The sequence below is a fragment of the Embiotoca jacksoni genome, unplaced genomic scaffold (assembly GCF_022577435.1).
Source record: "Embiotoca jacksoni isolate LCO1_2020_lvr unplaced genomic scaffold, fEmbJac1.0.p SCAF_16, whole genome shotgun sequence".
Classification (NCBI taxonomy): Eukaryota; Metazoa; Chordata; class Actinopteri; family Embiotocidae; genus Embiotoca; species Embiotoca jacksoni.
Window position 1 is genome coordinate 1193661 of NW_027185296.1, and position 13278 is coordinate 1206938.

General features: G+C 41.3%; 1 protein-coding gene across 3 annotated transcripts in view; it reads right to left on the reverse strand.

Moving 5' to 3' along the window:
* Positions 1 to 746: 746 nt before the first annotated feature.
* pip5k1ca (phosphatidylinositol-4-phosphate 5-kinase, type I, gamma a) overlaps positions 747 to 13278 on the reverse strand; it is a 47163-nt gene continuing 34631 nt past the window's right edge. For 2 of the 3 annotated variants that reach the window (XM_069150116.1, XM_069150115.1), the window contains 4 exons: positions 13116 to 13235; positions 9556 to 9826; positions 5968 to 6057; positions 747 to 3893 (listed from right to left, as the gene is read on the reverse strand). In XM_069150116.1, coding sequence (XP_069006217.1) covers positions 3891 to 3893; positions 5968 to 6057; positions 9556 to 9826; positions 13116 to 13235 — 484 coding nt within the window. In that variant the 3' untranslated portion in view covers positions 747 to 3890. The remainder of the gene's footprint in view (positions 3894 to 5967; positions 6058 to 9555; positions 9827 to 13115; positions 13236 to 13278) is intronic. The other variant, XM_069150117.1, reaches the window with a different exon arrangement.

A 13278-nucleotide genomic window follows, 5' to 3' on the forward strand; every position in this document is an offset into this window, starting at 1 on the left:
AAGAAGCCTTTTGGATTGACTTGAAATTTCACACACAAGTCCAGCTCAATGTGCCATATGGACCATAAAAGTGTGCAGTTTCGATTTTTAATTGAAAAATGCATTTTTGACTTTCTTTAAATCGCACGTCTGATTTCTAACAAGTTGCTGATCATTTTTTGGACAAATCTTATAAAGCTTCAAGCACATTTTGTTGAGACATTTACGAAAGGATGTCAAAAGTTTTAAGTGTTTCGTTTAAGACTACTACAAGGGGGCGCTACAAATGCGAAAATAGGTGTGTCAGGACAGAAATCAGACCATAAATCAGAATATCATACATTTTTTTATTTCATAAAAATGCTAAAGATTTTAAAAATCGCTGCTGCAATTTGTTCCGTGAAATTAATGACCTGCTTTTACCAAACTTGGTCAAACTGTCTGGTAAATCAATCCTGCAGAATCTCCTGAAGATACACACCAACACATTTATTGAAATGCCGCCAGCTTTGTAATGATGATGATGATGATGATACAGGTGTAGTTGTTCTCACGCCTCCTTTAAACAGACTTAAACAAGCTGAGGTGACTTTGCTTGGCTTTGTCAAGACTGAAACCCACTCGTTCCTTCTAGCGGCTTTAATTTTGGCCTGTTGAACTGCTTCTCTCTGTTGAGCACAAAAGGGCTTGAACCCACAAATTGCCACATCAAACGATAATTAAAATCAGATTATTTCACAAAGGGATCAATAAATTACACAACAGTATTTCCATGGACAACAATTCATAGAACTGCTTTATTTTGTATTCATTCTGATTGAGTCCAAACACACGCACACACAGCCATCTATTTATCCTCACGTATAAATAGATGAATATACACAGATATACATAAATACACATTTGATATGCATATTCATTTTGAAATCATGCTATGTCTCTGTAAAGGACTCTCCCTATTGGATGAGGGCACACAGCGATTTGAAAACACATACACAACACAGCTGAACAGTTGGAAAAAAATCCCTACTGATTTTGCATGTACAGTAATACCCACACATCTTTCAGTTTTGGATTTCATACAAAGAAACAGCTGTAGTTTATAGACCATAAATATACAGCAGCTGCATCTGAATAAACACACTGAAGAATATGGTACAGTAAATTATGTAGATTGCAATTGTTTCTTGCCCAGCAGCAAAAATAAAACCAAATAAAAATAATATTCTCCGATTCAAATGGAAAATATATTTGTATATCTTTATATATGTATTTATAGTTTTATGTACACATTCTCAGGAGCACAACTATGAGAAAGAAAAATAAATACAACAGCACACGTGAAAAAAAATATAGAAACAATAGACCTACATGTAAAATTTCTCAATAAGGCAATTAAAATGAACCAAAAAGCAAGACTGTACAAAATATTGCTGCTATGGTCTTCATCTGATGAACAACAGCAAACCGATTACGACTGGCCACTGCACATCATGAGAACAAACTGATTTGTATTTTTACAATGTCCAACAGTGATGTGTCCTCCCTTACACACAAACACACATAGAAACATACCAATCAACTGAGGAAACTATCTCTGAAGTTCGACTTTAAAAAATCTGTTTGTTGAACTTTAAGTCTTAGTTGCGAGTCATAAGATGTCAGCCACAGAGAGACTACAGTAAACACTAACCCTACAATGACTGTGATTGACTTCACCAACACACACACACACACACACACACACACACACACACAAAATCCTAAAATAAATGCCATCTAGATATCAGCATGTGTGAGCAGAAACTCCTATCTAAAGACAGAAAAATATGACTTTTGGATAATGTGATGTATGTTTATTTGGCCTCTATCACTAGTTCGTCTTCAGGTCCTCCTTATGAAGTGCAAACAACATTCAAGCCATTCACAAACTGCCGTGTCTCAAATCGACACAGCAACGTACTGTTTTTTCAAATATGCAGGTAACAGGAACGATATTGACTGCAAATACTACAACTGAAGCTCTACAGCTACAAACATTTGAAATGTCTGGTTGATGGATGTCTTATTGAGAGGAGGTGAGGGTGACCAGATATAGCAAGTGTCACTGATATGCTTATTATTTTCCCACTTAAAATAAAAGACAACGTGAAATTGTTTTGTTACAAATGATTCATGCACATCTGTCCAGAAATGAGGCAACACTGGGAGACATTGCAATGATGTGTCATTATACTGACAATGTCTGCTGCCCTAGTGTTGTAATTGATGCCTTCTGTCATAAGCCTCAGCCATTTCAACACAGGGGTGTAGTGAAAAGTGTAACACTGAATTTACGCGACAAACACTTGATGTCAAAAGAACCCAAGACAAAAAGCTGCAGTAAAGAAATGATCAAAACAAAAATGAAGGTTCTTTGGATACAAATAGAAAAACAAAATTAAGCATTTCAGAGTGAAAAAGTACCAACAACAGCAAATTTTACAGACAAATAAATAAAAGTTCACAGTAGCAAAACAGCTGAAGAAAAGCTCAGAAATAAAAACGTAGCAAAAACATTAAAGTTATAAACTATGCCGTAAATTCAACAATTTCTGTATATTTTTTACTAAAAGAAAGGATTTATTTTTGTTCTTTCCTCTTTAAACTAAACTGCATATTTTCACTACTAGAAATGTGAGGGTGACCGATGTTCTGTTTCGATTGGCTCGACGATGGTTTTCGTTGTAACTCCTGTTCTGTGAGCACAGGCAGAGCCCTCGAACGCCACAGGCATTTCTCACTCAAAGCCCTGACATCTGGCTGTAGCCTACAGTATATAAGGTCAGTACCAGTGAGGGTTGGTGGGCTGAACCAGTTAACATGTGAGGTGGGAGGAGCTATACTTTGTCCCCCTGGATCAGGAAGTCCCATTCATTTTCCCCATTCGGAGTTAAAGGGACTCAGTTTGAGCACTTGTATGGCTTAGGTGGACATGAACTCTTGGTTGAATCATCAGTACAAAAGAAGAACAGTTGCGTTCTTTGATTAAAAAGTCTAGCAGACGAATACATAAGTATGTAAAAGTTAACTACAACTCCCAAAGTTTTCAGTAAGAAACAACGAAAGTTTGAAATTCTGTTACACGACGATACCATCTGCAGGTTAAAAGGTACCATTTAGAATTATTTACCACTAATGGGCTGTGGAACTGTGTTTTTACGAGTTAGTCATGTTTTTTGTTTAATCTCATGTGGACTAACATGCACCCTTCTTCTAATAATTTCATACTAAATTGCGGTAAAGCATTGAGGAACCCAGCAAATCCTCCAGCAAAGCCAGGGAGTGGACAGCTGGCTAATACTCATGCATGTAAAGAAAGCAAAATGTACCAAAAAAACAACAACAACAAAAAAAATCTGCTTTGCAAATGGTTTTATGAGAAAATAAATGACTTCAACATGTCTGTGTTTCTATATTCAGTAACTTTGAGAATATCTGGAATAAAAAGTGAGCTTCCATACCGAGCGGCTCCTCTCACCTCACAACGGATTCAGTGAGCCGGCTTGGAGTCTGTTGGAGGGCTGTACTTGTGTGAAACAAAACACAGTAAGTTATCATGGTCTTTCATGTATGCCAGACATATAAGACGACAGCCTTATGCGCACTGTCACACATACACATAATTATTAAATTGATATAATAAATTTCATTTGTCGAGGGTGAAAGGCAGGGATGGTTGTCAGGATTTTTTTTTTTATTCCCCCCTCTGGTACTCAAGTCTCTTTTTTCCTCTCAGTGTGTTCAGTGTGTTTCTTTATGCATGTTTAAAATCTTGATTCAGACAGAGATCCCGCTGCCGCCACTGAGGACTTCAGACTGATGAGTCCTCTCGACTGAGACGTTCACTCCTCTCTGCCAGAGAACAGGGTTTACTGTGGGAGACAGACAGACTGAGTTAATGTATTCAGAAGAGTGTAAACAATTTTTATTTCCCCTGGGCACAAAATCTGCATCGTCACATGCATTACTCGCTATTGAGAGTGAAACATCATGAGCCAGCAAATCAAAAGGCTTCAATAAAATAAGAAGCAAATGGGAAAATAGGACAGGGAGCTCAGGCAGAACTTTTACAAACATATCAAACATTCCTGAGTTCCTTAATAGCAGGTAAAGTGAAGATGTTTTCATTAATTACACACTGAAGTGAGTTTTTATCTGGCTCCCTGTGGGCTACAGCACTGCGAGTGATGTGTTTTTTTTTTCAATAATCTTGCATTAACGTCACATCTAATGAGGATTTCTTGTGAAATCTTGGATGAGCTAAAGTATCTGCACCGTGTTGGCTACATAATCCCAATCGAACTGGAAGCACTGTGTATTTCAGCTCACTGGGCTCTGCCACCATCAGCTGTCATGATTGTTTTTTTTTAAACAAACTAATATTTAAAAAGGAAATCGAAATAGCTTAAATGTTCAGTGTGGATTTAGTTTTAGTGGGAAAAAAAAAGTTAAAGATAAAAAAAAATGTTTCGTGGTGTATATTGTAGTTCCGTGTTTTTGCCATTTCTTTTCACTTCTTTAGTTTGGACATTTACAATATCAAGTGTCTTGTGTGAGAAGAAGATGAAAATGAGTAGGAAAATAAATCAATAATAGATGACATCTTTTCAGAATGTGGCATACACTACACCGTGGGCAAATGCTGCTACACTGAACACAGTAGACGAGCAGCCAGCCAAGAACGACATTCAGAAAAACTGTCAGAGCCAAGTGATGGAATTTCTCTTTGGACAGAATTTCTATAATTTTATCAGTCAGTAAATCTGACAAATTAGACAGATAGCTTTTAATTATAAATCAGTACCTCCAGGAAATCGTGATCCTGCAATTGCAATAATTACCCAACTATTATAGTCAGCAGGGCCCTTCAACCTGTCCTACCATCCAGAGCCCTGCTCTCATCATCAAAACAAACCACATGTTGGCTGACGAGTAAAACTGGAGGTGACTGGGTTTATGGGAAATGTGGTTGTATCATGAGAATGAGGAATTACTGTCTGTTAAATTAGTTTCATAAACACGGGAGTGGACATTTTGTTTTTGTGCACAGAGTATGCCCTAAGTGTTGAATTAATGTTATTAAAAAAACTTTTAAAGGCCTTATTTTTTACAAAATATTTAGCTTTTCTATTATATATTACTTTTATTACCTTTTTTTTCAGTGAATTGTATTGCAAATTTTATAATTACCGCAATTTTGTCACCAATAAAATGTATTTACAACTACGCAAAATTACATAAATTTTTAAGGAAAGCCACTGCAAAATCAATAATCTTATGTTGCAATAATCACAAAAAACTCAAAATCCTGGAGGGACCGACATCTTCTAACAGGGTAAATAAACTCTTAACCAATAAACTCTGAACTTAAACTTAAAGGACTAAAATGCTCAAAATGAATAGATTGTTGGATTATAAAAAAAGAAAAATCCTTCGGGATTGAACCAAACGATTAGGAAATCACCTTTGATGTCCATGTGTAAAATCTGACTCTTGTGATGTTAATCTACATGTCTTTTGCGTGAACATCGAGCGGCGTGCGCCATGAGAGTCTGGTGATGCATGAGTGGCTCCACGCATTGTGTGTTAAACTCTAAGCAGCTTGTTGTTGGAGGGAGACAGGATGGCTGATCGTGGACTGAATGATCACGCAGGCAAGTCAGTGACCATTTCCACCCACTCGTCGATGAGAAATGAATGTTGTCATGTAGGGGTGGGTTTGTGGACGCAGACCAAACCTAATTTTGAAATAGTAATGGGCTTTGGGACCTGAGAAGCTTTGTCTACATTTACTGTAGAAGCTTCTGACACAGCGTAACATTTCATCCTTTTCATCCACGTTATCCCGGATGAACAATCAACACGACGTGGTCCAGAGCTGATTTTGATCTCTCGTCTCAGGGCATTTCCTGCACTTTGTATTTTAGTCCGATGCTTCTCACTTACTGTCTCTCTTTCCCAATCCCCATCTGGCAGGGCCTTAGACTCTGAGCCATAGTGTAGCGGAGAGTACACCCAGGTCCTGTCCTCTGGAGGCTGTTTTTACACACCCACCACAGCAGAGGGGGCCAGAGGGACAGAGGAAAGGCCAGAGGCACAGAGACAAGCAGCAGGGGGCAGGCAGGAGAGAAAGACACAGGAGATCACAGGAGAAAAGACAAGACAGGAAATGAAAATTAGGGATGCATAAAGGAGGAAATGTTTTTGAGACACATCGGAAAGTGTGATACTGCGTAGATGTTGAAAGTGTTTCAAATGATGTGTGAAACCTGAACACGTTGATGTTAGTTTTCGGCAGAGAAACTTGTTGAAGAGGTACAGAGATGTGATGCTAAACATTCAAATATTAAGATGGTGTCTTACTGATGTGTGTTTTGAATCATATGTCTTTGCGTTTTATCCCATCTGGACTAGCGCAGAGCGCACAGGAATCGAGCAAGGGATGAGTTGCTGCACCAGCCAAGCAGGAAGTATGAGGAGCGGTAAGGAAGAGATAGGATTGGGAGAATAAAGCCGGGATGCCAGGACAGTCAGACACAGAGAGCATCCTCAGTCAAAGCAGTGCAAGGGGGACAGGATGTTCTTTTTCCTTTCAAACAAGCAAAAGTGTTTTTTTGTTGTTGTTGTTGCATTATGTGTTGTCACGTTAAACTCAGTGCTGTCCGAGGTTTCTAAGAAGCATCGCTAAGGTCTTTCTTAGACGTAGGTACCAGCCCTTTAAGAGAGGGGAAGCAGCTGCAACACGGTAACAGTGATGTAGGTGAGTGTGGCATGAGTTCATGTCACACAATCACACTCATGTACACACACACACACACACACACACACACACACACACACACACACACTACACACAAAGCTCAGCAGCTAACGCGCTATTCACGCAGGTGCAAAGAGGGATGAGGCGAGCTGTCAGCGAGTGAGGAAACAAATGGAAATTCAACAGACAAAGACAAGACTTTCACGTAAGAGGCTTACAGCCGTTTGCTTAATCGCCTCCCACGCTTCACTATGGAGAGTGAGCATTGTTTCCGAAGTTTCAACACAATCACCCTCCACAAAACCCTTGTTTCCTCCCAACACTGTAATCACATGTTTCATTACATCAGCAGCAATGTAAACGGGACTAATCTAGTCTAACACTGGGGTAGCGGCCACTAGTACTGTCTAACTCTGACACTTACTCGCCAACTGGAGTGGCATTTCTTCCTCTGTCGGACGGGAGAGACCACCCAGGTCCTCCCATCAGGAAACTGACAACAGCAAAGGCGCACGACACATGGACAAACAAAGACAAGATATGAGACGGTATAGCAAGGTGGAGATGGACAGAGCGAAACAGGAGAGAACACAAGTGAAAACAGGAAGCACGCTGGGGTGCAAATGGAAGAGATTGTTCTGAGTGTGTAACCCCAGCAGAGATGCACCCCATGAGTCAGGGGAGAGATTCTCGAGTCCGGCAGCCGCTCTTGTTTTCATATCCACCTTCCACGCAACACTACCATCTCACCACTTTCATTATGACTCATGAGGACAATCACAGGGCTGAGAAAATGCGTAGGAAGAAGGAAGGCAGGGACAGTGAAAAGAAAAGAGGTGTGAAGATTAAAAGTGTCAGGACTAAACTGAACAAAAGAAAGTCACAATGAAATAGTTTTGGGGGTAAAATGTGCGACCAGGTAAAAAGGAGGATAGGAGAGGACAGAAGTGACAATGAAGGTAAACAGACAAAAGAAGAACCACATGGAGTACAGAGGCGAACGAGAGCAGAGCATCATAAAAAGTGAATGCGGAGACTAGCGGCTGAATAATTCAGACACGAGCTGCTCTGAGGAACCAGTGAAGTGAAAATATTAACGCAATAATAAAATAATAGAAAATTAGCTTAAATGTGCAGAAAGCCAACTTCGGTCATATAAATAAATAAAAAATACATCTGCACTTGGCCTCAAGTCAGTTTATTGCAGTCCTGGTGGAAACTGCCCTTTTCTGCAGTCATAATAAACCTTAATGTAAAAACAGCAATCGTGTAAGCAGTGGATATTGAAATACTGCCACTGCTCCATAATAAAAAAAAAGATTAGCCTGTTCAGGATTTGTTTCTGGAACGTATAAGAATGAATGTGAGAATTATGGCCCTTCGTTTTCACGTGTGAGCGGACTGGACCGGGACCTGAAGCATTCATTGATGGAGAAAGTCATGCAGAAACCTCATTCGTACGGGACCTCAGAGGGAAGAAGTGATGACAGAGATAGCGGAAATAGTCAGGGAGGACAAATTGAGAAATGTCGTGGAGATCCAGTTTAAATATACTTATACAAGACAAGTGGGGCTTTCATACTTAAACTGGATCTGTAGCAGTGCAGTAACAGCAACAATCTTTTCTCTTGGGAACTCCCGAGAAGCCACTTGTGGCAGCCCTGGCTGCTGCATGTTTCTGTGTAGTTACACTTCAGGATGTGTACAGTGTCACTTTGCCTCATGCAGTGCTACCAACCCCCCCCCCCCCCCCCGCTGCTGTGCACTGAGGGAGTATCTCCTCCTTTTGAAGCATGATCTGGGCGTCAGCCAGAGGCGGTTAGATGAGAGCGCTGTTAAATAACTGAGGGAGCTCATTGACTAACCTGTTGGTCATTAAGTGTTTCTCATGCCACATTAGAGGGTGTTTGATTCCTGACAGGGGACACCCAGCAGGGAGCGTTTCTATCTAACTGTGATCACTGGCTCTGCTCTCCGTCCTCCACCTGACACTCATACATTCATTTATAGCTGCGCTTTTGGGCACATTTAGAGCTGCCAACACAATACTATAAGACGATAGCAGGGTGGTTTTAGTAAAGGACGATCCTGGAGACTGAACACATGCAGAAACTGTAAAAGCTCCGACTGTTATTCATAGAAAACGAGCCACTGCATGTCGGCAGCACTGTTGAAGAGACAGGAGCAGCAAAGTGACGGTGCACATGTTATTATCACTCTGCAAACACTCCGAACCAGGGTGCACACCACACCACACAGTGTTTCAAGACATTTTAGGAAATACTGTCTCCTTGCTGAGTTCGATGACAAGATTGATCCCACTTTCAGGTCTATGAGACAAACACAGCAGGCTCAGCATAAAAAACTGGGTATCAATCTTCTAATGCACCTCTCAGCAAGAGAGTGAATAAGATGCGTATTTCCAAAAATGTTTCCCAAAACATTTCCTTTAGCTGAAAGCAACACACACTGCAAACAATAATCGCACACGCTCTTATTCCCATACCAGCCTGAACCTCAGCTCCCTCTCTGCGACCCGTGTGTCAGCGCCTCTGTAGGACAGCATCACACAGCTCAGTCTATTGACTTGACAACCATAAATACATTGACCCTCATTGAATATATACAGTATGTGACGATGTGATGGCTGAATAAAAATGTGAAACAAAAAAAAAGGTGACCAAAGCTGCTGTTCTGTGTGAAGCTAGTGTGCTAACTGTTTGCTGTGTGTGCGTGTCTGAGGATGGGTTTGTGTGTTTCAGGGTTTTACTCACAAAGTATATATCTGTGATTGGCACGTCGTCTTCGTCGTCAACTGAAGCCTGGCTGTTGCACCCTGAGCCGGACATCTGGCTGGCCCTGTCCACCTCCACCGCCACCGTCTTGTGATTAGACGGGGCTTCCTCGGCCGGTCCAGGAGAGGAGGCAGCAGCCGGAGTGGACGAGGAGGAGGATGAGGCCGCCTCAGGAGCTGACGTAGAGGCGGAGGGTGGTGCAGCGGCGGCGGCGTCTGGAGCCTCTGCGCCGGCTACTTCCTGAACATCACTGTGGAAAAGTGGATGTGGGATTGTTAGAAAATTTGTGGAATTATGTTGTTAAATTACGTTGAAATAGCAGTTAAAGGTCCCTTTTTTGTTACACTGTTCGGGAGTTTTATTTGCAGTCTTGATATCCGTACGAAGATATTTTTGTGGTTCTAAGTATTAAAAGCTTCTCTCTGGAGATCTAGAAAGAGCAGGCTGTTTTGTGTCTGTGTCTTTAAGCCGGATGGATGCGAGTGATCCTCTCTTTTGATTGGCTGACTGTTTTCTGAGTGTTGCAGGCAAAACACGGGTTTTCCTCCATCTTGTAGCTCGTGTTCTGCCACAGAATGATCGCTCAGCATAAACGATTGAAGTGTGGGCCATGCTGAAGGTGGACATATGATTTGAGCATCAGTTGTCATCACAAACTTAAGGATGTCCAAACGGCACAGTTGCTGAATATGGGCTGTGTGCACTTCTTTGAAGACCTGAGCGATTTGACACTTTAACAGTATTATGTAGCACGTAACCCTACTTTATATTAATAATAAAAAAGGGAATCTGAATATATAAAACATAGGACCTTTAATAGTTTAAAACTATGTGTATCATGCCTGTCTGTTCACATTGGACCGAGTTAAGACTCGGGACAAAAATAATTTTTTTGAGGAAATCACACTTTTGGAGTACCTGAGTTACAGCAACTGCCGCTGCAACGGTTGACCGTTTTTGTGTTTGGACCAAATCAGCAGCTAAATTATAATAATAAGTTTCCTGTTGTCATGCCTGCCCTTTTACCTCAGCTCACTGCACACGTCTCTCCCTTTGTGTGTATGTAGTTTAAGGACAACAGAGACAACCTTGCTAGACACACACCTCCACACTGGCACACAGCAGTTGGGGACATTAAGAGCCATCAATTGGGTCACTTGACATAAGCCACTTTCCTGCAGCAGAGCAGAGGAACAAGCTATTGGAGTAAACTGGCTCTGACAAAAATCCAACAGCTGTGTGTGTGGGTGTATGTGCTTACGTTTAAAGATTTGCCAGCTGGCTGTGCGCTGCCACAATCCTTTATTGTTCCTGGCCAGATCATCAACTATTAGGAAGGATTTAGGTGCATCCACATTGGTTTCTCAGCTTCTGTGTTTAGGCTTAAAGCCCCACCAGAAGAAAAGCCCGGCAGTTGCCACTAAGGCAAAAAAAGCAGACTTGGCATCTCCAAGAGGGAACTGATTGGCTGAATAAATGAGGGGGACAGGATGGCGGTTGCCATGCAGAAAGACTCTCTCTTTTACCCCTTCTTGTCTTTCCCCATTTTACTTCTTCTGGCTCTGTTTTGTCTACTTCACACTTCTTCACTGTTTTTCCGCTGCCTCAGTCTTCCTCTACACATCAACTGTTTTTTTTTTACTTCTTATCCGTATCTTTTCCTTCTGATCAATCGTCCCGTCCCTCTTTCCCCACTTCATCTCTGTTTTCTCGCTTGCATCCAACCAGTTTCCACCGCTGCAGGCGAGTTAGAGGCAGCTCACAGGAGTCGGGTTGTCCACATGGTTAATTCAGTCTCCTTCCTCCCCAACAGCTCCCTCCAGACCCTCGAGCCATATGTCTAGCCGCTGCCTTCTCAGCATCAACCCCAATTATTCAGTTGGTTTCCCCCGGCAACCACACCCTGATCCTCGCTGACCTGACCCAGGAATAAATTTGAATCCCACTGTCATGTTTGCATCCCTTGATTATTTGGGTTTTACTTGATTATATTAAGAGTCTATAGAGTGTTACTCTCTCTATCGGACTAAAATGCTGAACCAATATAGTTAATTAAAACCAGGTTAAAATATACAAAGTGTCAGGTCATCTCAGCTTTATGAGAGCGGCCTGAGGCCTGCAGGCTTCCTGGCCCACTGCCCTACTTCTTGTGACTGGTTCTCCCATGTCAGGGCTTCATTGGCCCAGTGTCTGCCTCAGAGCCATCCCATAAAACAAAACCACACACACAAATTGATATGCATGTGCGCACTCTCTCATAACCTAATTACTGCAGAGGCCTGCCCACACAGCAACTGCAGCATCTTTTTGTCCATAACAATGGACCCTTGAGCCCAGTAAACAAATGGGTTAAGCTGCTTTCATTGTTTATCTGTGTGCCATGTTTGAAGCTGTGTGTGTGGGTCAGGTGTTAATCTAACAGCTGGCTGAATCCAGGTGAGATTCTGGCAACAGGATATTTATAGTGCTGCGTCAAACTGAGTCATAAACTGTAGATGATTGGGGTCATGGAGGACTCGTAGCGGCTCTACAGTTTATCTGTCCTGTATTGGGGTCACACGTATGAAAAAGCTATTTTTTCCCCCCAGTGTTCACAGAGCGGTGTGTGTCATTCTTATTATTTACAATATGGCAACATCCTGAGAGACAGACAAAGAGATGCCATTTATCTTTTATTTATGTTAAACATGCTGTCTAAGATGTCCAGCTTTGGGCTGGGGCCCCCTATTGAGTCCCATTATAAAACTCAAAAGATAAAATATTACATATTACTGACACGGAGGTATGTTTTAATGTCAAATACTGCATACTTCTACCTCTATCTATTGTTGACAATCAATCAGAATACATTTAGTTTATACTGTGTAATAATACAATATTTGAGCAGTATAGTCAATATGAAATGTGCATGTAGACTTCATTAATGTGAGAAGCGGCAACTGATGACAACATCATGGGTCCATGATATTTCATGAGGACATTTCATTAACTGAGTGATATGTGAATATTTGGGTAACAATTATGTGTGTGATGCTTGGTTCATTTAAACAGACCCACATTCAAGAAGCAATATGAAAGATTTAAGTCCCGTTTTGTAATACCGCTTACAGTGAGTCACTTTAATGTGTTGTTTACATCACAGCTTGTTTGTCTTCATTTTTAGCAAGAAAACAGCCGCAGCAAAATCACACATCCACACCATGTAGAATGTTTTTCGGTTCGGTTCGTGTTGTCATCTGCTGCACTAAAGATCGGTTTTCAACTGTCCAAACAAGGTCAGCACGCCGGGTTTGTTTGCTAAATAATTGCTTCAGTTTAGTAGATAGCCGGATGACGAGCTAATTGACTCACTATCTGCGATTAGCATTATTTTTTGAATGTTTTAAAGTGAAAACGTTACATTTTTACATTCATTTATCTCACCCCTGTTTATAAGATTCATGACTGTATGACATTTCTTGAACTGTAGCATTTAGGCGTTATTTGGAATTGAGCTAGCTCGTTATTACAAACAATTTGTCGTTGTGTTTGTGGTGTACCTGGTTTCAGGTGAAGGCTGTGGAACAGAGATGGTGGGCTCGCTGTCGTGTCTCTTCAATTCCACCTCCACTGTGATGGTCTGCTGATCCTCCTCCCGCACGCGCAGCTCCTCCTGGGTCCTAAGCACAAAAAAAAACACACATAAGAAAACATGCACGGAGG